Source organism: Ochlerotatus camptorhynchus, unplaced genomic scaffold (genome assembly GCF_037179485.1).
Source record: "Ochlerotatus camptorhynchus isolate MF236.1 unplaced genomic scaffold, CSIRO-AGI_Acam_v1.1 ptg000242l, whole genome shotgun sequence".
Classification (NCBI taxonomy): domain Eukaryota; kingdom Metazoa; phylum Arthropoda; class Insecta; order Diptera; family Culicidae; genus Ochlerotatus; species Ochlerotatus camptorhynchus.
This window is the reverse complement of record NW_027040732.1, coordinates 1,332,648-1,355,398: the sequence shown is the minus strand read 5'-3', so window position 1 is coordinate 1,355,398 and position 22,751 is coordinate 1,332,648. Positions and strand designations below refer to the sequence as shown.

At 42.2% G+C, this 22,751-nt stretch overlaps 3 protein-coding genes across 3 annotated transcripts; 1 reads left to right on the top strand and 2 right to left on the bottom strand.

The window, feature by feature from the left end:
- Positions 1-5,676: 5,676 nt before the first annotated feature.
- Positions 5,677-7,050, bottom strand: LOC135704474 (uncharacterized). The gene has a single exon (XM_065225951.1). The coding sequence runs from the start codon at positions 6,976-6,978 to the stop codon at positions 5,722-5,724; it is 1,257 nt and encodes a 418-aa protein (XP_065082023.1). The 5' UTR covers positions 6,979-7,050; the 3' UTR covers positions 5,677-5,721.
- Positions 7,051-8,910: 1,860 nt separating this feature from the next.
- On the top strand, positions 8,911-11,342 carry LOC135704473 (serendipity locus protein alpha-like). The gene is made up of 5 exons (XM_065225950.1): positions 8,911-9,077; positions 9,140-9,319; positions 9,386-10,037; positions 10,095-10,991; positions 11,059-11,342. The coding sequence occupies exons 1-5, from the start codon at positions 8,979-8,981 to the stop codon at positions 11,268-11,270; spliced, it is 2,040 nt and encodes a 679-aa protein (XP_065082022.1). The 5' UTR covers positions 8,911-8,978; the 3' UTR covers positions 11,271-11,342.
- A 5,141-nt stretch (positions 11,343-16,483) lies between these two features.
- LOC135704507 (uncharacterized) lies at positions 16,484-18,116 on the bottom strand. Its single transcript, XM_065225988.1, has 5 exons — positions 18,002-18,116; positions 17,807-17,949; positions 17,451-17,747; positions 16,914-17,112; positions 16,484-16,860 (listed from the first exon to the last, which is right to left on the bottom strand). Exons 1-5 carry the CDS (start codon positions 18,114-18,116, stop codon positions 16,484-16,486), a joined length of 1,131 nt encoding a protein of 376 aa, XP_065082060.1.
- Positions 18,117-22,751: the final 4,635 nt, after the last annotated feature.

Below are 22,751 nucleotides of genomic sequence, written 5' to 3'. Positions count from 1 at the left end.
GGGGTTCGTGGTTTTTCCTATGTTTCGAGGGGTGAATCGATTAGCTTGGGACCGAAGATAGTACCAGAGCTGAGCCAAAAAGTTGTGCATGTTTCTTCGGGACCTTCTAGTCTTAGAGTTACCTCTATGGAGGTAGCATGTTTCTCTAGCAACCAGTAATGTTCCAATGTCTGGTCAATCTTTGGCAGCTATCAAACTCGACCTCGCTATGATAACTAAGGCGACTTCGCAACTGAAGTCTTCATTTAAGCCTGGACCTGACGGAGTTCCTTCCTGCTGGAAATCAGCTGAGATGTTTCCAGTGCACAAGAAGGGATGCAAAACATCGAACTATCGTGGCATCACATCGTTGTGTGACATATCTAAACTGTTCGAGTTGGTCATTAAGGAACCATTAGTCTCTCACTTCAAGCAGCACTTGAGCGAAGACCAGCATGGTTTCATGGCAGGGCGATCGACTACTTCTAACCTCCTGTCTCTAACCTCGTTCATTACGGATAGTATGACAGACAGTGATGGCATAATCCTCACTCAAATGATTTTGTTTCGCTCTCAAGGGCTCCCAATATCACGCATGATATTGGAATAAAATATCAAGCATGATATTGTTTTTAAAAGCTCCTTTGATATTGCGAGACTATTCAGAACATGTAAAATTGCAGCCACGAGTTGACTTACCACAAAAATGATTCCTTTGCACATCGTTTTCTTAGAAAGAGAAAGCATAGTTTGCTATCTTTCTTTACGCTTCACAGATGGCAGACACAAAGTTACTGCTGCCAGCAGTGATGGAAGTTTCGTTTCGTGTTCGGATGTACATCAAAAATCTTGAAGCTCAAACTCAACACAGTTTGGTGAGAATTTTAGCCGGGGAGTTTTGTTAGCATGATATCATAGCAACCGTATCTCAGCTTGTAATATCATCGGCTGTTGTTTGCGTGTTGAGTTTTTGGTCTACGATACTCAAATGAGATTATGCACATTGGTGAGATTAGATCTTTTGATATTTTCACAACACTGATGACAGACCATATGCAAACAGATGTTATCTATACTGATCAGCCGCCTTCGACATGTTGAACCATCCTATAGCGATCGCCAAACTGGATAGGCTCGGTATAAACGGCAGTCTCCTACGATGGTTCGCATCCTATCTATCTGATCGTCAGTTGGAAGTTGCAATCGACGACTGCCGATCTCCTTCGTTTCCTGCCACTTCGGGTATTCCGCAAGGTAGCCACCTTGGTCCGTTGATATTTCTTGTGTATTTCAACGACGTCAATTTCGCCTCGACGGTCCACGACTTTTGGTTCTCAGACGACATGAACATCTATCTCCGAATCCGAGCCATCGCTGACTGCCACCTTCTCCAACTCCGACCCAACGCTTTTGCTAATTGGTACCAACTGAACCGCATGGTTGTAAATCCAACAACATGTTCAGTAATCACGTTCTCACGGATGAAACATCAAATTACATCCAGTTATATCCTAGAAGGCGTTGACGTACATCGTGTGAATCACATTAAGGATCTGGGAGTTATCTTAGATTGTCAACTCACATACAGCCAACATATCTCGTACGTGATGGACAAGGCATCCAGAACGCTCGGCTTCGGCTCGGCTGTTTGAAGTCGCTTTACTGCTCCGTCGTCCGGTCGGTGTTAGAATATTGCTGCCCTGTATGGAATCTCAATTACCAAAACAGTGTACAAAGAGTAGAGTCTATTCAACGACGATTCATCGGGTTTTCCCTTCGACGATTGCCTTGGAGGGATCCTCATCGCCTTCCAAGCTACGAAAGTCGGTGCCAGTTAATTCACCTGGATCCGTTGTGGAGTCGAAGAGATACGACAAGGGCCCTGCCCGATTGTCCTACAACAAATCGACGTTAACGTTCAACCACGAGCACTCCGTAACAACGCAATGCTGAGGATACTTTTTCGTCGTACAAACTATAGTTCGTATGGTGCTATCAATGGGCTACAAAGGGTTTTTAATCGTGTTGCTTCCTTATTTGATTTTCACTTGGCACGCGAGACGCTGCGTCAGAGATTCCGTGATATATTTTTTAAGAATTAGGAATTAAGTTGGACTTCACGGCCTTTGCAGCTTGTTACTTCTTGACTATATTGTATTTCCTACTATTGCTTAATCCATCATTAGGACTAAACCCAGTCTGATGATGTAGAACCAAATAAACAAATTAACCTGTTACAACTCTACATTGAACAAATTCTAGAAAATTGTTTTGCATAGCTGTAGCAATGCAAAGAGAATCGATCATCGTGTATACGCCCTTATGCATGCTCACTGTCGAATTGTCACCTCGTGTGAGGTGACTCTCCGTGCAAATCAAATGGACTTCCCCATAAACAAGTTGACAGATCATGCTTCTTTCATTACTCGTATTCATCGATCATATACAATATTTATATTTTCGCACAATGATGTACGGAGCGCTCATTCCGACCATGACATAACAGTGACAGATGGTGGACATGATACCGACCACACCAACCCGCGAGGAAGGAGTTTTGATATATTTTGATATCATTCGATTACGCGCGCGCACATACGGGACTTCTCAACTTAGCGAAGCCTAGCTGGGAGAACCAGTATATGGTCGCAGAGAATACTAAGTTCTTACTTTGTGAAGTTGTTCGATTAGCCGACTGGGAAGTCGGGTAGAGCTTCAAAATAAGAATCTTTGGTTTATTGAAATGCATTAAATGCTTTTTATACAATTTGGGCAGGCTTGCAATTGCTCATTACAGCTAAAATGCTATTTTTCGGTATTATGAAACAATGGGATACTATAATGATAATTTTTATTTGTGAGTTGCAAGAAGAGGTGGTTATATTTGTATATGACATATAAAATTTGTCAATTTTACTTTGAGAAGGTCACAACCAGGGCGTCACAATATCAGCTTCAATCGACCAAATCGATGCGACGAAGAGACTGCTGGCTTTCTTTTTCTGTTAAAGTCGAACAGCTTCGCAGCATTCTAGAACCTCAGTCGGCGTGCACAAACAAATGTTCAATCGCTTGTCTCTCTTTCTCCCGTCGCTCCATTGGTCTTCCTTTCAAGCTTCGGTGAAACGGATGAGCGAAAGAGCGCTCGACTTTGATAGTTTTTTCTTTCATGAAACACATCAACAGAGGTTTCATGACGTATATGACGGAAAATTAAATAACACATTTAAAGCATTTCTCACGTGAAAACACGTGAAGATTACACGTAATATTTTTAATTTATCTTCCATCCATATATTTATCTAAAAAAATGATCAAAAACGGGACATAACGCATTTTAAACAAATTGAAAGATCGGGTGTTCGTGAAAGGGGATTGAAAGCCATAATGAGGTTCGTTTAACTAGAAAATCGACGGTAGTTACATTGAAAGCGATGAGTAAAGCAACGACGAGAAGTTCCACAGCCAGCGTGCTTCTTTTTCACTATCATTTCTTGCTGATAGTCTAGCTAGGCGTTATAGAAATGAAGCGTCGAACACGTATGTATGAGAGAAAAAAAAAAAAAAAAAAAAACACGAGTTCATTTTAGAGCTTCGAAAATGTAGAGCCCTGGTCACAACTAGCGATTTTATGATCGCTGATTGCTCGCTCATCGTTACAGCTAATCGCTATTGTGACCCTCTGAAAGCTAAATTGACATATTTTATGTGTCATACACACACTTTACCTTCTGTTCTTGCATCTTGTAAATAAGAGTTATCATTAAAACATCTCATAGCTTCATAAATCCGAAAAACAGCATTTTAGCTGTAATGAGCATTTGCAAGCTTGAATTTGGGTTACATTAATTCATGAGACATTTGGGTAAAAGAGTGGGACAACTGAAGTGGCACCAAAAATACTCATCTTAGCCATGCTTAGCATCAGGGTTACTTCCACTCACTTGCTATAAAAAAATCTTTTTCAGAATTATGAAAATATTACAGGCATAACATTTGATAACGGCACAAAAGCATTTGTAAACAAACATTCTAAGGCCCTTTACACGCGAACTAAAGTACGCCCACGCAAACCAATACCACTTACGGAAAGGTGATAGTTGCCCCTATGCGATGATGTTGTTGGTTTGCGTGGGCGTACTTTGGTTCGCGTGTAAAGGGCCTTAGAAGGTTTGTTTACAAATGCTTTTGTGCCGTTATCAAATGTTATGCCTGATTAGATGTTATAATGATAATTAGTACAAGTAAGTTACAAGAAGAAGTCCTGAAGTATGTGGCTATTTAACGATTCGTGAGCGCTCACTCTGAGTGAACGCTCGCAAATCATAAGATCGCTGATTGTGACGCTCTGAAAGCGAAATTGACAGGTTTTATGAGTCAAATACATACTTTACACCCTCTTCTTGTTACTTAAAAGTACAACACAGCATTATATCATTTAAAGATTTCATAATTCCGAAAAACATTGTTTTATAGCAAGTGAGTGGAAGCATCCCTGCTTGGCATACACAGTTTTGGTCACGAACTGCTCATTTGCTAATAACTTTGAACACAGTTGACGAAACATAGTTCTTTTTGAAGTAGTAGATAGAATAGAGTTGAATTGAATAAAAATTGAAATAGAATTGAGTTTAAGCTTGTTATAGATACGTAAAAAAGATTTTAGTTCTAGTAATAAACTGTATTTGTTTTTGCGTTGTAAAATTGAAATGAGAAATGCTCGGTGCACATCTCAGACGTTAAGTGTAAACATTCATTAGTATTTCAAATGTTAAGATTTTCCTAATATTTGATACTATGATTCTAATCTATCAATTACTTTAAAGAATAAAAAAAATTCAACAACTGAGTGAAAAGTTATTAGCAAGTGAGCAGTTGGTGTGTACAACTGTGCATTACAAGCATGATCCTAGCAATATCGGAAATAATGGTTATATTTTGGTTAAGCGCCCGGCGTTGTCATTCGAAACCTTCCTTGCTGCGCGAACAACCTTGGCCCACACAGGAAGGGAGGAAGAGGACGAGAGGGCGCTGCAGTTCTAGTGATGAGTGGCAAATATATGGGACGCGTAAAGTTGCATAATTGCATTCTTGTTCGAGCGATGGCTCGGTGCCTGGAGTGGATAATTAATAAGCATGGTTCGTATTGATTGGGATTTTGTTAACTGAGTAGGAATGGTATACCACAGAGTCAATATCGAACCCGGAACGGAAATGAGTGCGGATTCATCTCCCTCGAAAAATCTGGAAAAGGCGGAATACGAAGCGTTAGAGAAAAAGGCCAATGGTTTCCAAAAGAATAAATCAGCAGCAGACCAGCGGATCTTGATGAAACCGGGCCAATCATTCATTATAAATTAAATACCTATCAAAATTAAACTAAATACGCGAAAAGAATATTTTCGAACCTGGAAGTGTGTATGTAATACCAATTTGCATTTGATAACGGTGATGCATACATGCGGGGCTTATTGTGAGTGAAAGTAACCTTAGAATGGGCGTGACTATCCAGACATTCCGAAATGGGTTGCGCCTTCCCGGACTAAAAAAACTGTCTGCAATTACAGCAAACGAGAAATTTAAGATGGCTTTCTTCCATAATACTACTGCCGGCCAGTGGGGGGTTAGATTGAATACACACAAAGATTCCTATTTATTCCACGGAAATTCGAAGAACTTTTCAAACGAGTCAAACTTCACCCATTTAACATTAATTTATTCACTCTATCAAGACTCACCACCTCACTCGTCCTTTTCTTCGTCCTCCTGGGTAAATTCCTGGATCGGCGCAACCTTCAACACCTCATGCTCGTCGCCGGAGTCCTCTTCGCGGGGCGCCCCCTTTCGCTTATCCTCCTTTTTCTCTGCTTTGTCCTTCTTAGTTGCTCCCGAAGCCGCGTCCAACCCACTCGCCCAGGTGCCTCGTGGAATATCCGAATACGCTGCCGGATCCATCGGATCCAGCGCTCCACCACCGCCCGACGATTTGCCTCCTCTCCGGACGCCTCGGTCCCGCTCCCTGTCCCGATCGCGATCCCGTCGATCATCGCGGCGATCGTCTCGCCTATCACGTCGATCACGATCCCGGTCCCTATCGCGATCGCGCTCTCGATCACGGTCTCGCTCACGATCCGGACGACCTCCCGTGCCCATCCGGGGTCGTTTTTCGTCGTCCCGGAACGATGATGGATGCTTGTTCGGGTGTGGTCGTTTCGGTGGATTCACCACCGGTGGTTTGAGACTCTCACCAACCGGTCCGACCATCGGCTCACGACTTGGTTGACTCGATGGCTTCGGAACGGGTGGATAGCTTTCCACAATCACCGCTTTTGGAGCACCTTCACCTGCATTCTCCTGGTTTTTGGCTTTCTCCATCAATTCTTTTCGTAGAACCTTTGCGCTCTTGGTCATCTTGGCGTCCGGATGGGTAGGGGGCAACCACGAAACGATTCTCGTTTCTTTGTTGTAAAAGTAGAAAGCCTTGCACCCAATGTCGAACTCCTTTCGCCAGTGCCGCGGAAGCGGATACCGTTCCAGCAAGCGCTTCACCCTTTTCTCGTACTCTTTCTCGATCTCGAATTCCACCTCACCGTACCTTTGAACGCAATACATCGTGCAGTGATGGTAGATGTTGTACTTGTTCTGACATCCGTCGACCGATTGGAACCCATATCGTTTGATCATCTTCTGCTTCATCTTCTCCGTCCAGTCCATTGCCGGATTGACCTTCTTCTTATGAACCGGATACTCGAACGATTCCGGATTGACCTGATCGTACTCATCGTAATCTTCGGCAATGATTTCCTCATTGTTCATATCGGTGTCCCCTCGCAGGTCTTCGGAAGATTCATCGTCACTTTCCGAGGATGATTCCGAATGTTGTTGTTGTTGATGTGGCTGATTGCGGGATTGGACTGGAGGTTGCTGTTGACCCGGTTGGCCATCGCCTTGGATAATTCCCCGCTTGGCTAGGCGCTTTAAAAGCGCTTCGGGTAGCATTTTGATGAAAAAATAGGTATTTTTCGCTGAGGTACGAAGAAAATACTGCACGACTTTGTTTATTTCACTGACAGCTCTAAAGATTTACCGCATCAGAGATGCACTTTTTGTTATCAGAAACACGAATAACGGAAGTTCCTCAGAAATTAGTAAATTAAGTACATCGCACTACTTTTGATCATCGAGATTCTCACAGTCAGAGGGCTTTTTGTCAGGCCCTGTTACACGCTATTTCAAAACTACTCAAATTTGGGTAGAACCTACTCAGATCGGTCAAAACTGAACCTACCCAAGAATGGGTAAACCACAGACAAACAGACATAACTCTCGCAAGTTGTTCATTGAACAAGCATTTAACGGACAATTTAAAAGTATCGTAGTTGGTAGAGTTACCTCTATGGTAGTACCGCCACATGTGGCGCGCATAGTCAATTCCCTCACAGAGAACAGACATGGAAGCTCGAACAAATTGACTGTTAAATGCTTGTTCGATGAACAACTTGCGAGTGTTATGTCTGTTTGTCTGTGTTGAAACTATCCTCCTTCAAGTAGTTCTCACTTCGTAATGTAGGTTGCGAAAGTTTGGAAAAGTTTCACTGCAAAACGCCAATTATTTTCTAAGTGTGTATGCGGTGGGTAGTACGCTGAACAGATGGCGGTAGTGTGTGAACGTCAAACGCAAGGGAATCACAGAGAACAGACGTTCAAGCTCGGTCAGAAACTTGTGTAAAATAAGTGGGAACGTCGCCCTTACGTGGTGTTAGCATCTCCTGATTTTCTCTATAAATTTTCCACTTTCGACCAATTTGGCGCTAGTATCGATAAATTTTCTGTTGAAAATTGCCACTTGGCGCTACTAGCACTTAGTGTCTAGTGTAATTTGTGCAACGCCAGCGCCATCATGCTGTCAAAGAGGGTTTTTAAGTGGGGAAGTCGCCGTTAGTGGCGCTTAAGTCGAATAGGAATCTTTAAACAAGTTTTTAGAGAAATTTTGTTCGAGCCTCCATGTCTGTTCTCTGTGGTGAGGCCCAGTGAATTTGTCATCTCTTTCGTTCTTCGGCTGTTTAAATTAATGACTGAGTTGGACGTCACACTCGTATAACCATTTAACAAACGGGAGAATGAAAGAGATGGCAAATTCACTGCGCGTTACCACAGAGAACAGACATGGAGGCTCGAACAAAATTTCTCTAAAAACTTGTGTAAAGATTCCTATTCGACTTAAGCACCACTAACGGTGACTTCCCCACTTAAAAATCCTCTTTGACAACATGATGGCGCTGGCGTTGCACAAATTACACTAGACACTAAGTGCTAGTAGCGCCAAGTGGCAATTTTCAACAGAAAATTTATCGATACTAGCGCCAAATTGGTCGCAAGTGGAAAATTTATAGAGAAAATCAAGAGATGCTAACACCACGTAACGGCGACGTTCCCACTTATTTTACACAAGTTTCTGACCGAACTTGAACGTCTGTTCTCTGTGATTGTTGGTCTTGATTTTACAATCGCTTATGGCCGCCACAATCTGGCTGAGTTTCTGGTAGGGAATATAATATTTTAACTTTGGGTTGTGTCGTTTGACTTGTAAACGATCAAATTTGAACGTTTACTCGTCAAACGACACAACCCAAACGTCAAACCATATGTTCCCTACTAAAAACTCAACCAGATTGTGGCGGCCATAAGCGCTCGTAAAATGCTGGATAGGCCGGATAGGCAGATTTCACAGCACATCCCGCCCCTGCGGGTTCTGCAGAAAATTTCTTTCGGTGCTTTATTCAACTTCTCTTCTCACATGTAGCTGGCACTGTAATCGCGAATAAGAAGAAGGCGGGTGACGTTTGTCGAATGTTTTGAAATGTTTTGTGCAAGATGCACTATCGCGGGGGCAGCAAAGTGCATTCATCCTCCGTAACCGTTTTGTGTTCGCGCTCGTCCGGCAACGGAAAATAATGTTCATCATTCGGCAGTAGTTGGCAATAAGTTTGTGGAAATACATGATGATTCCAGAACTGCAGGAAGCAATCCAGCTCGCCCAGGAGAATCTCTATCGTGGGTTCATATCGTCCAAGCGTAGTGGCATCGATTGGTTGAATGTAAGTGTAGCTTTATAAACCATGAGATTGCGAATCTAAAATAAAATGATTACTTCTTCTAGACCGTTTGCGGCGACTTTCACAAGTTGTTCCGGGTTTTACATAAATTTCTGGCATTTGAGGTATGCAACAATGTGGCAGTTATGGAAATGGCTTTCTTGTGCCTGTCGCAAATTGTGGTCTGCATCCGGTATCTGGAACGAACGTTGATGACGGAACAGAACAAGAAGTGCACTTTGTCGGTAAGTTTGGAATCTTGGTACAGATAGTTTCAAAGAACGCTATGATTATTATGTTTGTTATCTTAGCCCACTCGACAATGTTTTCTGGATCGGATAATCTGGTGCATAGCTAAGATCAAAGCGCTAGCAGAAGATGAGAATTCAGTGGCACACGAATGCACGACCGAGTCCAATTTCGTCAGCTTTCTCGATTTGGCATTGAATCTGGTTGGCCCTTTGTCGGTGGCATTCGAAGATTCTGGGCTGAATCAGGCCCAGCAGGACGCTGAAGCAATGATTGAATGTGCTCGGATCCGGTCGGTCGTGGAGGCGCTCATTACGCAAACGTTCGCCTTTGGGAATGTGTTGGAGGATGAGGATAAGAATCGCCTTACGAATGTGTGCCAGCGAGTTCTGAAGGAGTGTATTGCGCTGGAGAAGGAATCGGCACTTGTTGAAGGTGACAGTCGTCCAGATGCACAGAATAGGCGTTTGAAGGCTAGCGTACTGGAGGGTGCCATATACCAGTTGGAAACGCAAGTGAACGATTGCTTGTTGATGGTAGTTTATGAGACGTTCGCTGAAATGGATCGTAAATTGTTTGTTCAAATGAGACAAATGATCAAGGAAGGAGCAAAAGAAGAAGAAATTGATAACATGACCAACAGGGTTGATACCATGGTGGACAGAATTATGCAAATTGGATTGTTTGCAATTTCCTATGCTGACAACCACAAAGGTGGGTAAAACTAATTGAATTTGATAAGAATTTAGATAAAATCTTAAATGTTTCCAGCTGCTTCCACCATCCGTAGCTGCTTGGCTTCCATTGAAGCACTGGATTCCTATTTGATACCCTCGATCTACGTCCCCTGCAATTATCACACAAAACTCCTGGAAGAACACTGGTCAGAGGAATCAGCACTGCTTCGCTATCACGTCCAGAGAATTATCGACAGTAATGCTTTTGCTCTATGCTTGATTGAAATCCTCGATAGCGGAATCGATCGTCTAGTTGAAACGTTCAATCCCGCGGATGCCGAGAATCTCGTTCGAAAGGCGGAAGTTTTCAAACAGCACGTCGAATTAAACTCAATCGATTTGAATCTACAACAGCAGGAAGCGTTAAAGATCTATTTTGATGATTTTAAAACCATGATCCTGGAATGCAAAGCCATAGTGACGTGCTCGGAGGAGGATCCTTCGATAGGGAAGGATCGCATTCTGAAAAGATTCCGCATACTGTTGTCAAAGTTGAGGAAAATTCAACTATCGATTAGCGCGGATAAGGCAAATCAACCGACGAAGGATGGCGCGCTCGAACAGAAGCCATCTGAGGTGGCCCAAACGGACGAAGAAAAAGAAGTCGAACAAAGCGTCAAGGAATTTTTCTGCAACAGCATCCAGAGACCATCGATGACGAGCATTTTGTACCGCAGCAAAAGGAGCGACAAGTCTCGGCGGGATTCGACCGTTTCGCTTTTAGAGCTTAAAAGTTTCACCGACATAACGGCACAGGTGAGGAAGCGAGCGGAAACCACTCCGGAGAGGGGTTCCAGTGCTGGCCATCCCAGCAGAAAGAAACCGATCAAAAGGAACAGTTTGCGTGTGGTTTTGTTCAAGCGGCAACAGGGCAAACAGACGGCCGAATTTTTTGAGAGCTTCAAGAGCGATATAGATCTGCAAATAACCGGTTGGTAACAAGGTTTTTTTTTGCCGGGCTTTAAGTTTGACTTTAATGTTGTACTGCTTCCTTGTAGCAATTTTGGACCAACTGACGGACCTTTCAACCACTTTCTCGCTCCCACCACAGCACGATCAGTGCAGTGAAGCATCAGGATCGCAGCAGCAGCTAGAGGAAGAAACTAGCAAGGTAGCGGTTCCACTTATTACTAGGAAGTCTATCACCAAGGAGGAGATAGCGATTCTAGATGACAATAGAATCAGTATTAATATTACTACCGACTTATGATTGAGAGACTAAAAATGGCATTAGGTATTTTGGGGTACTTAATATTTGGTTTATAATTGTATGTTTCACACTCTGTTTATAATAAAAAAAAACAATCTTTGGATCTAGAAAAGGATGATAATTCAGATGACCTTTAGAAGCTTTATGAAATGTTCAAGATATTAGCAACCAGGTTTCAAAATCAATTTTTGGCATTTGTTGTTGCAAAGTATCAGCATAGAGACCAGAAGGTCCAGAAGAAACGAGTTCAACTTTTTGGCTCAGCTCTGGTACTATCTTCGGTCCCAAGCTAATCCCAAGCAAGCAAATTCCAGCCTACAAAAACTCAATACATCATTTTGCGAAATTCGGTTGATGAAAAAAGTTAGGGACAAATGAATGTAAATGAATGCACGAAATGAATGAAAATGATTTTCCATGCCTGGTTCCAGCACATCCCAAGGTCATTGCCAATTCTGTGGCAGTGGATATTTCAACTTCCAGTGCACGGAGTTCAAACAGCTAACAGCAACTCAGAGGGCAGAGAAAGTTCGAACGACAGGTTTGTGCTTTAACTGCCTCCGCAAGGGACACCAGTCCAAACAGTGTACGTCCAGCAAAACGTGTCGAAAGTGCAGCAGAAGACATCATACCCTACTACATGATGACAACGAACGGGACAGCAGCCAGGATGTCAAAGCGAACGTCGCTTCGCCAAAGAATCCTGAAATCAACAAACCACCAGCTAGTGTTCAACCTCCTGCTTCGGTGTTGGATGAACCCGTGTCCACTGCATGCTCAAGCAATCACGTCCAAACATCGAAGACCGTTTTGCTGCTTACTGCAGTCTTCCAAGCCATCGATAGGCATAACCAACCGCATCCATGTCGAGTCCTGCTCGACAGTGGGTCACAAGTCAATTTCGTTACCGAGGATATGGCAAACCGCCTCGGTTCTCCTAAGATGCAAGCCAACGTCCCGATCACTGGAATCAATGCATTAAGAAGCCTAGCTCGTGATAAAGTTTTTGTAAAATTCCGATCGAGCTACGGAGGCTTTCAAGCTAACATCGAGTGTCTGGTTACACCCAAGGTAACTGGAACTATTCCAAACAGCAGAATCGATTTCAGCACCTGGAAAATCCCTGACGGCATCCAACTCGCCGATCCACGTTTCTTCTGCCTCGAGAAGGTCGACATGCTGATCGGGGGAGAGCTTTTCTTCGACATTTTGAAGCCCGATCAGCTGAGCCTAGGTGCAAATCCACCGCAACTTCGGGACACTCATCTTGGATGGGTGGTAGCCGGAGTGATAAACGAGCCGTACGTTTCGAACGCGGCTATCCAACACGCAGAGAAATGGTTTTTAATTTCAAAAATAAATCACATTGAAATCAACAAAAAATATTGTAGACTCAGGGCCTATGCAGATTTTTTCTTTGAATCAAAAATAAATGTGAATAGATTCAAAAAAATGTTTGTTGTTTTTAGAATCAACTTTCCATGTGACTGTGAGCAAATTCAACAATATTTTTTTTTTATTCCATCATGACGTTTCTTGAATTAAAACAAATATATTTTGTTTCAATCACCCGCTTCTTTTTGAAACAAAAAACAAAGATTTTGTTTCAAAGAAAATATTTGGTTGATTTAAAAAAAAATACATTTGATGTAAATAACCTGATATTTGATTTATTTTCCATATTAATTGATTCTTTTAATTTTAGCTGAAATCAAACAATTAAAATCATTTTTAGGATGTCAAACAATATTTATTATACTTACAAAATTACAGTATCTAAATAATAATTTTTGATTTACTTTGTGTAAATTAATCGTTTTCATTGCAATATTTTGAATGTTATTTATTATTTTTCTCTCAGTAGTTTTGCAAACCTCAAATGACTGCAAATGGTCGTTAAACCCAAGGGAGTGAACATTGAAGCAAATTAAAATTAGTTGTTCATCGTTATTTAGTATTATCTTCTCTAACTCATGAATGCTGATGACGTTGCGCTGCATTATATAGAAGAACACATTTGGTTTGAAAATCATCCCTTGCTTTTTAAATTTATCCACGTATCGTAAAACATTATTATCAATCGTACCATAACTACTCAACAGGGACTTATGTTCTTCGCAAATTGGCGCATTTAATATTTTGGATTCTCGTAAATCTATTGTTGGTTCCAAAAAACTATTATTCATCACATTGGACGCAAATTTGAATCCGGCTTTAATTGCTAGAGATTTACATAAATTTATTTTGTTGTTGGTAGCTCTACTATACTGTTTTGAATCTCTATGTTTTGCCTCACCTCGCATAGCCCATTGATGTCGAGGAGCACCTGATTGTAATATGAATGTAGCGTAATGCAATAAATTATGGTGTTTGGGCTTTAGCGTGTCATTAAACAATGTCAAATACTGTGAATCATGCACATCTACTAGCTTTTTCAAAATCTGCAGGTACTCTGTTGGAATTTCACGCAGCATGAGAATGTGGCAGATTTGAAGCATTAAACATAAATGTTTCCAAACCTGATCTTCTTCTGGCACTAATCTTCCTATAATTAGTGGAATGAAGTTGACTAACGTTTTTATTTCGCTTGCAGTCATTTTGATTTTACTCTTAGATATATTTATTTCTTTAATATCGGTTGGAATATTGGACGAATTAAGGTTTCCGAAAACAAATGTATTTTTTTCTAAAATTGAATTCCTCAAGAGAGAACATTTTCTTAATATTAATAAAAAAGTTCAAATAATGTCCTAATCCATAAATACATACTGCTTCCCAAAGGTCGTGCATCATATCAAAGTATATGTTAAATGTCACGTGAAAAGACGGAATCTCATTGAAAATGCTTTCTTTTTTCACACCAGTTAGTGATACATCATCCATGTCTTCATCGTAGCTCTTAACAGTTCTGAAAGTTTCTGCATACTCGATAGTATCATTTTCCCTCTGATGTCGATTTCTCTTACATATGCGGCAATAATAATTGGCACGAACGGATTCAACTAAGTCTAAAATACCGGAAAGCCCCAAGTTATCACCGGTAATGAAACCTAGCATGAAATAAACAACTTTTATGTCTCCTTTAATGTGTATCTCTAATCCATTAGTCTCAAGTTCAATCAGTGTATCTACAAGACTACGAAAAAGATGCTTATTGTCAAATTCTTTCCTATCCTCCGACAGTATGAATCCAGCAACATGAATGTTCGAAAGTTTTGTCAGAATGTGTGCAGGCAAACAGGGGACGTAATAATAGATGCCGCAAATAGAAGTTCTGGCTGCATGTGATGAAACTGTATCGCCAGTTGTAAAATCGTCAAAAAACAAGTTCAACGGTACTATAAACTTATTCGTCGAGTAGATTGTGCGTTTCTTCCAGAGGTCACCGTCAATCATGGTTCTAATGTATCCGTCACTTGATGGCGTTAAGTTGTGTAATATAGTATCCATTACACCATCTGATTCCATATATTTCCGAAGTTGAAACTTCAAAGGCATCAGAATTGCTAAATGTAAAAATATGTTATGTTTAGTTATCAAATATTTAGTTATTTAAAATAAATGATTGTATTACCAGTAATAGGGTCATTAGTCATTTGCTGCTCATTCCGCACGATACCTGGGCGTAATTCATTACTTATTACGAATTCCCTCGGTTCTACATACAAATCATTCACCTTCAGTTTTTCCACGAATTTATGCTCTGTATCGCTGTTACACATATCTCCGAGTATCTTGTTAAACATTGTTTTTCCTTCAGCCGTTATGTACCTCGAAGACTCCATCTGTTCAACTATGCTACTAAGCGGGTAAAAAAACATGCTCTGCATATCTTTTTGCATATCGAATACTACTTTCCTTGGAAGAGTGTTTGCACTTAAATATTTTAAATTAAAACTAATAGATACATTCTCCATTTGATTGATCATCATATTTAGGATGGCTGGATTCATCGAGTCGCGCGTTTCTTCTATTGGTGGTATATATTCTACGTCAGCATCGATTTCCTTATCAATATTACATTGTAGTGTAGGTGTTTCGGCATATGCAAAAGAATCTCCGTTGAAATGATGTTGTGCTGCGTTGTCATCTATCGTGCTACTGATTTCTTCAAAGTGTTTCTTCAAGTGCCGATAGAATGAAGATTTAACGCTATACTTCCTTGTACAATTTCCGATGTTGCATTCGTAGACGTCCAGATTTCCGTGATATTTGTTTAAATGGTCGTGTAAACGATTGACCGATTGCGATGTCCAGCTACATCGCGGTGCTACACATCGAATCATTGTTGCCGTTGTTGTTGAAGACTATTCCGCAGTGAAGTGCACAGTGCCACAACGTGAGTTTGTTCACGAGAAACCTCAAAGTCGAATAACAGGTTTGCCAACAAGCTCCAAACTGACGATGATTGACGTGGGAAAGCAATGCTATATGATTTGTAAATTTTCAAACACACATCAAGTGCTTTTATGAAGCTTGGTAACTTGTATGAAACCACGTTGTTTCATACAGAAAATGATGTAGGGCTTTTTGGGTCCTCCCCATGAACCACAATGAATGGGGCTAGCTCTATACTTCTCGATTGTAATGATTGGAAAATTTTGGCAAGCGTAGTTTGGAGCTCTGCCAAATCTTTCACTAAAACTGCGACGCTCTCCCGTGACTCAATAATTGACGGCTTCCAGCGTTGTTTTTTCGGCAACATGAGAATAGGACTTGGCAAAATGTGATTCAAAAGCCAGGTGGTTATGAGTCCTCGTCCATCTGTAAAAAAAAACATTATTGTATTGAATCCCAGATTGGATCAATCTACCTACACTACCCGCCATAAGTATGGAATCGATATAAAAAGTATTGCAAAACACAAACTGAATATTGCAGCATCTTGAAAAGTTTAAAAACCTGAACAGAGTAGGGTGCAGGGTAATGCCAAACTTCTTGAGGGTGCTGCAATATTCAATTTGAGTTGTAATACTTATTGAAGCGACTCCATACTTATGGCGGGTAGTGTAAATTCTGCTGATGGGCACAGTTCAAGAGGAACATGTGAAAAGGCCATCTTAGCTTTTTGTAAAGCTCGCCAACCGAAGGCCACCCACGCAAACCAACATCCGGAAGGGTAAAGTTTCCCCTACCCCTAAACAAAGGTTTACAAAACGCTGAGATGACCTTGGGTCAATTATGCGTTCAACTGCATTATAGATTATGTAGTATTACAATTTCCAGTTACACTTTAACTTACCATTTGAAATGTCGGCTGTTTTTAGTAAATTTAGTAAACTCTTTCCGACGGTATCCGTTATCTCCAGTTCCAAAATTGGATAAACCTCGCTGACAAATAATTCCCAACGATCGAAAAGGAGTTTTTCCTTTTCCGGGAACCGTTGTTGAAAATCGATTTGAATCAATTGATAGGCCTGGTGGTGTCTTAAAACAGGATACTCAGCCAGAAGGGAAGCAGCGTTTCGAGTTTCGTTCTGAGACAATTCAAATATTCTTTGTGTTGTTGTTTGCTTCCACTTACTTCGCACTTCGTCCCAGTCATCCTGATTGTGGGTAATCCATTTTTTGGTTCGTTGATATTCTGTTACTGAAAGAAAACTTTCTATTATTGAAAAACATAGTTGACATTATAAAACATACAGTCATTCTGGGTAATGTCGTTCGTAGAGCCAAGATTTTCTGATACTTTAACGATAGATATCTTGTGTGCAGTACTCTCCGGTTCTCTCGCTTCTCGGTAGTTGATGTTGCGGTCACGTAACGTTCCTTTGGCTTGTCGTCTTAATTTTAATTTCCGACCAGAGCTATCCGTCGTCCATGTAGGTTGATACCAACTTTCCTGTTAAAAAAAGTAATGAAATACAATGATTAGTATAAATTGTTATTTATAGGATTACTGAGGTTAAGTTCAGGGTAATAAGTAAGCTCATAAGTATGGTTTGAAGGCCCTTTTCTCGTCAACCGAAGGTCCCCCACGGAAACCAACATCCGGAAGGTTAAAGTTTCCCCTACCCGATGATGTTGTTGTTTGCGTGGGTGACCTTCGGTTCACGAGAAAAAGGCCTACAAATGTTTGTTTACAAGAAGCTGATATGACGTTTTCACATGTTCCTCTTGAAATAATGAACTGAAAATTAGTTTAACTGGTGATTAAAAAGTGTCATTTGAAAAACATACCTGTGGTTCACTCGGAAATAGTGAACGCAGCTCAACTGCTCTACTTTGCAATTCGTCGGGAGTCAATTTGGAAAAACGATCCTTAAACTCGTCGACCACGATTTGGGTTATGATGCGCTTGTCAGATCTTGTAAGATGTTTATTTGTATCATATTTTTTCAGGATTGCTTGGCCTCTTGCGGATGTTTGTATCAAATAAGTTGCTGTACAGTTAGCTCTCGTTACATCTGACTGCTGAAGCGCAAGCGGCGCAAGTGAAAAAATAGAAGATGTTGATTCAGCTAACGGTGGAAGATTCTGTTTGTTTAGAAAGTGAAATAAGATTTGGGCGTACTTGAATATTAAACATCACTTACCAGGCTTTTTCTCCATGAATTCAACGCATGAATGCACTTTGTCCTTTCCGCTAAAAATGGCTGCTGAATAAGATCCTCCACTTCCTTCCGCTCAATGATTTTCAGGATATCAACTGTGTATCGATTCGCTGAAATAATTACAACTATTTAAATGGCAAAAATGTATTAAATTAGAATTTTCTTACCTGCTTTCACCGATTACTGCTTCGCTCAAACCAAATGATTTCAATAACTTCAACAATTCAAAATCTTCTGCACCCAGCGTTTCAACCTCCAGCTCTTCAAGCACATCTTCCTCTGACGAATCCATTTTTTTCTGTTTGCGTGATAATAAAATGGCGATCAACACATAGACAAAAAATCAGATCATTTCCAAAATATTTGTTTTAATCAAAAAGCAAGGTCTTTGTTTCTAATAACAACTTTGTAGAATGAACTCTGCTATACATTAGAAACAAAGATTTTTTTTCTTTGAATCAACAAAACAGCATGAGTTTGAATTAAAAATGCAATGTATTTGATTCTAATACGCCTTGTTTCTCTGCGTGAACACGCCAACTTTGCTTCGATCGATTACATCGAGGAATTGATGCACCAATTCTGGAAGATGGAGGAAGTACCAGACGCTTCTCCATTTTCACCCGAACAGCTGTCCTGTGAAGCCCATTTCCTATCGACGTTAGGTTTGTTGTGAAGCTGCCATTCAAGGATAACGTGGACCAGTTGGATAACTACCGCTCTCTGGCGCTCAAGCGATTCCTCATGCTTGAAAAACGTTTGGAACGCAATCCCGAACTCAAGCAACAATACGTCGATTTCATCAAGGAGTACGAGGATCTCGGCCACTGCCGGGAAATCAAGGAAGCTGATGACCCACCGAATCTGAGTAGCTACTACCTGCCCCATCATGCGGTGCTGCGTCCTTCGAGCTCAACCACAAGTGTCGAGTGGTATTCGACGCTAGCGCCAAGTCCGAACCATCCAAGCTGTCGCTCAACGAGGTGCTCCAAGTCGGCCCAGTAGTGCAGAATGGAATATTCTCAATTACGCTGCGATTCCGTAAGTACCCATATGCTTTTTCAGCCGATGTAGCCAAGATGTACCGTCAAGTGCTCACGGCGCTACTGGACAGGCGGTTCCTGCGATGCTTCTGGCGATCCGATCCATCGCATCCTTTGAGGGTACTTGAATTGAATACCGTTACGTACGGTACAGCTTGTGCACCATACCAAGCAACGAGGTGTTTGGTGCAGCTTGCCCAGGAAGAACGGTCTGAGTTTCCCATCGGTGCTCGGATCCTGATAGAAGACTTCTACGTCGACGATGCTCTATCTGGAGCCAACACCCTCGAAGATACAATCGAATGCCAACGTCAGCTGAAAGCCCTGCTTGCCAGAGGTGGATTTCATATCCACAAATGGTGCTCGGATGAGTTTCTCGAGCAAAGAAAGTTCCGTTACACGAGTATGGACCCAACGAAGTAATCAAGGTACTCGGAAGTTGTTTGATCCAGTCGGACTGTTCGCTCCAGTGATCGTCACCGCGAAGTTATTGGTTCAGCAGCTTTGGAGGACATCAGCAGGATGGGACGATCCAATCGACGAGGACACTCAAGAACAATGGTCCACTCTTCAAGCATCACTACCGGAGCTTGGTCGTATTCACATTCCAAGGTGTGTCACGTTCCCGGATACTATCGCTCACGAGTTACATGGTTTCGCTGATGCATCGAATGTGGCGTACGGTGCGTGCGTCTATTTGAGGAGTATTTTCGCCAATGGATCCGCAAGCTTACGTCTTCTGTGCAGCAAGTCAAAGGTCGCTCCATTGCACGATCTTTCCATTCCACGAAAGGAACTTTGTGCTGCGCTTCTGTTGACGCAATTGGTCGGTCAAGTGATTCCAGCGCTGCAGATGTCTTTCCGAGAAGTTGTCCTTTGGTCGGACAGTACAATCGTTCTAGCATGGCTCAAAAAACCCTTGGATCAGCTTCAAACTTTTGTGAGGAATCGGATTACTGTAATACCAACGGAAACCAGTGAGTATCGATGGAATTATGTTCGTTCGGCTAGCAATCCCGCCGATATCGTCTCTCGAGGCCAACTGCCGGAAGCTTTGAGACAGAACAGCCTCTGGTGGAATGGTCCGAACTTCTTGTCCGCATCCGAATACGACGGTGAAGACACCAGATATTCCCGACAACAACCTTTCCGAGCTGAAGGTCCAAGTTGCAACTTCTGCGGTAAGTTGTGAGCCTTTTCTGTTCTTCTTCAAACACAGCTCTTTTCGAAAAATTCAACGCATCATGGGCTACGTGTTGAAGTTCGTCAGCAACTGCCGAAGGCCACGGTCACCCGATCGTGTGAAGCAAGCCCCTCTCACTGTCGAAGAGCTACGTCAAGCATCGGAAGCAATCGTCAAGGTGATTCAACAAGTGCACCTTGGTGATGAAATTCAACGGCTGGTCTCCAATCAACCATGCAAACGTCTGGGCAACCTACGCCCGGTGTATGCAAACGGTTTGCTGCGAGTCGGAGGGCGATTTGATCGCTCGAAACTGCCGTTTGCAGCGAAGCATCAACTCATTCTTCCCGACAAGGATCCTGTAATAGTACGTTCAGACTACAGAGTTATAACATGTTATAGCGCTATCTTGATGGTGGTTTCTGTGTTGCAATTATTTGACAACCGTTATAACATGTTATAACTCTCCAGTCTGTACAGCGTTTAACGAGAAAGTTGATTAGTACATTGCATTTAGAGCCATGCTTGGCATGCACAGTTGTACACACCAACTGCTCATTTGGTAATAACTTTTCACTCAGATGTTGAAATTTATTTTTCTTTAAAGTAATTGATAGATTAGGCTCATAGTTTACTATAGATATGCGAAGATTAGGTAAAGCTCAACATTTGAATCAACACTTATCAATTTAACACTTAAATTCCGAGATGTGTAGTGAGCATTTCTCACCTCATTTTATGTTCCGTCAACTGTGTGCAAAGTTATTAGCAAATGAGCAGTTCGTGACCAAAACTGTGTATGCCAAGCATGTTTGGAGCATCTTCACATCGGTCAAGCCGGTTTGATCAACATCATTCGGCAGAGGTACTGGCTTCGGAACGCAAAGTCTACTGTGCGACAAGTAACACGGTCATGTGTGAAATGTTTTCGCACGAATCCTGATGAAACCAAACAGCTAATGGGAAATCTACCGTATAACCAACAATCAATACGAAACTATCGATTTGAAATTGGCTCACTACTTGACTAGCCTATTGGTCCCAAGCAAATCGATTAACGTATCCCATTCTAGTTGAAATTCTGGTACTACACTATGTTTGTTTTGATTCTTTATGAAAGTTTGACAGATAAAATGAGGGGTTCGTGCATTTTCCCATGTTTCAAGGGGTGAATCGATTAGCTTGGGACCGAAGATAGTACCAGAGGTGAGCCAACAAGTTGAGCACGTTTCTTCGGCACCTACTAGTCTTAGAGTTACCTCTATGGTATAACTGATGTAAGAACTCAGCACTCACCAACTACCTAATCGGAGATCAAACATACAGCACCCGGTTGACTCAGGCGACAAGATCAAGCTCCGGAACACCCAGGGTCGGTTAGCTACCGGGTAATCAGAGGGTTTCGCGATACAAAAACGAAGAACTTTCACTTTTCTTTAGATGCTTTTATTTGCCACTTTCTGTGTTGTGTGCGTGTTGTTCTGTGTTCATAATTTCGTGTAATATGTGTCGTGTAGCCTAATCGCGTTGTTTACTGTACCGGCACATACCGCTGCTGCCGTTGATGGTGAATCGGGATGGCCGACACAGTGACTCCTGTCCTACTGTGCGGCCGGAACTCTCGCCAGATTGGCGAAGCGAGCGGATGAAAGGCCAGCGGGCGTTGCTGGACGGTGGGATGGCAGGCGTCGTCCTTCGTTGGCACGATCGGCCGACCGTGGCAAGGCCACCTTGGTCAAGCCGAGAAGGGAAAACTCCTTTACGATTATGGCCTACGTTTGGCCAGATAATAATGTTTGGCCCTTGACAATTGGGCTCGGAACCTGTTTCCAAGTTTACGAGCCGGCCGTGTGCTGACGGATAACCTTTTTAAGGTCCAATATAAAAAAGAGGTCCTGAACGTTAAATTTCCCTAGCGCACACTAGCTGTTGCTAGGGGCGGGGGGGTCCTGGTTCACGTTCTAAAACACCAACCACTGCACTTCGCTAATACAATTGCGTCTTAGCACACGGACGCCTGATATTAAAAGAGGCCGATTTTGGGCAATGGCCGTTCTTTCTCCCAATTTTCTTTCATCCCGTCATCCCGTCATCCTTGTTTGTATAGTTGTTTGTAGCTCTATGGTGGACATAACGTAACGGCACAACATTTTCACAGCGGTACACTATCACTATCACTTCTGTGGTATACTGCTGTTTCTGCACAAGAAACGTGAAGGTTCTGAATATATAACATAAATGACAAGAACCTATGAATTTGTGACCAAACGGTTACAACCGACATCGAGCATCGTACCATCGGCTCCGTTCGCAGTGACTGGTGTGGATTATGCCGGTTCGTTTCTGGTGAAACAAGGTTCACATCGTCCGAAGCTCGTGAAAGCGTATGTAGCAGTCTACGTGTGCATGGCGACGAAGGCTGTGCATTTGGAGGTCGTATCCGATCTGCCTTCCTAGCGTCGTTGAAGAGATTCATCAGTCAAAGAGGAATGGTCCAACAAATTCATTCGGACAATGCAACTAATTTCCACGGAGCAAACCACGAACTACACGAGTTGTATCGGCAATTCCAAGATCAACAAACTGTGAGGAAGATCCAACAGTTCTGCCAAGCACGTGAGATACAGTGGCATTCCATCCCACCGGACGCACCAGAGTTCGGTGGTCTCTGGGAAGCGGCGGTTAAGGCGACTGAAACCCA

Bases quoted from the DNA above. Each gene is read 5' to 3' on its own strand.
- LOC135704474 (XM_065225951.1), bottom strand. From the start codon at position 6,978: ATGCTACCCGAAGCGCTTTTAAAGCGCCTAGCCAAGCGGGGAATTATC.
- LOC135704507 (XM_065225988.1), bottom strand. From the start codon at position 18,116: ATGGATTCGTCAGAGGAAGATGTGCTTGAAGAGCTGGAGGTTGAAACG. The intron at 17,113-17,450 runs GTATGTTTTTCA...TTTTTTTAACAG, and splicing joins TATTTCCGAGTGAACCACAG to GAAAGTTGGTATCAACCTAC. The intron at 16,861-16,913 runs GTATGTTTTATA...GTTTTCTTTCAG, and splicing joins CGACATTACCCAGAATGACT to TAACAGAATATCAACGAACC.
- LOC135704473 (XM_065225950.1), top strand. From the start codon at position 8,979: ATGATGATTCCAGAACTGCAGGAAGCAATCCAGCTCGCCCAGGAGAAT. The intron at 10,038-10,094 runs GTGGGTAAAACT...AAATGTTTCCAG, and splicing joins CTATGCTGACAACCACAAAG to CTGCTTCCACCATCCGTAGC. The intron at 10,992-11,058 runs GTTGGTAACAAG...GCTTCCTTGTAG, and splicing joins TATAGATCTGCAAATAACCG to CAATTTTGGACCAACTGACG.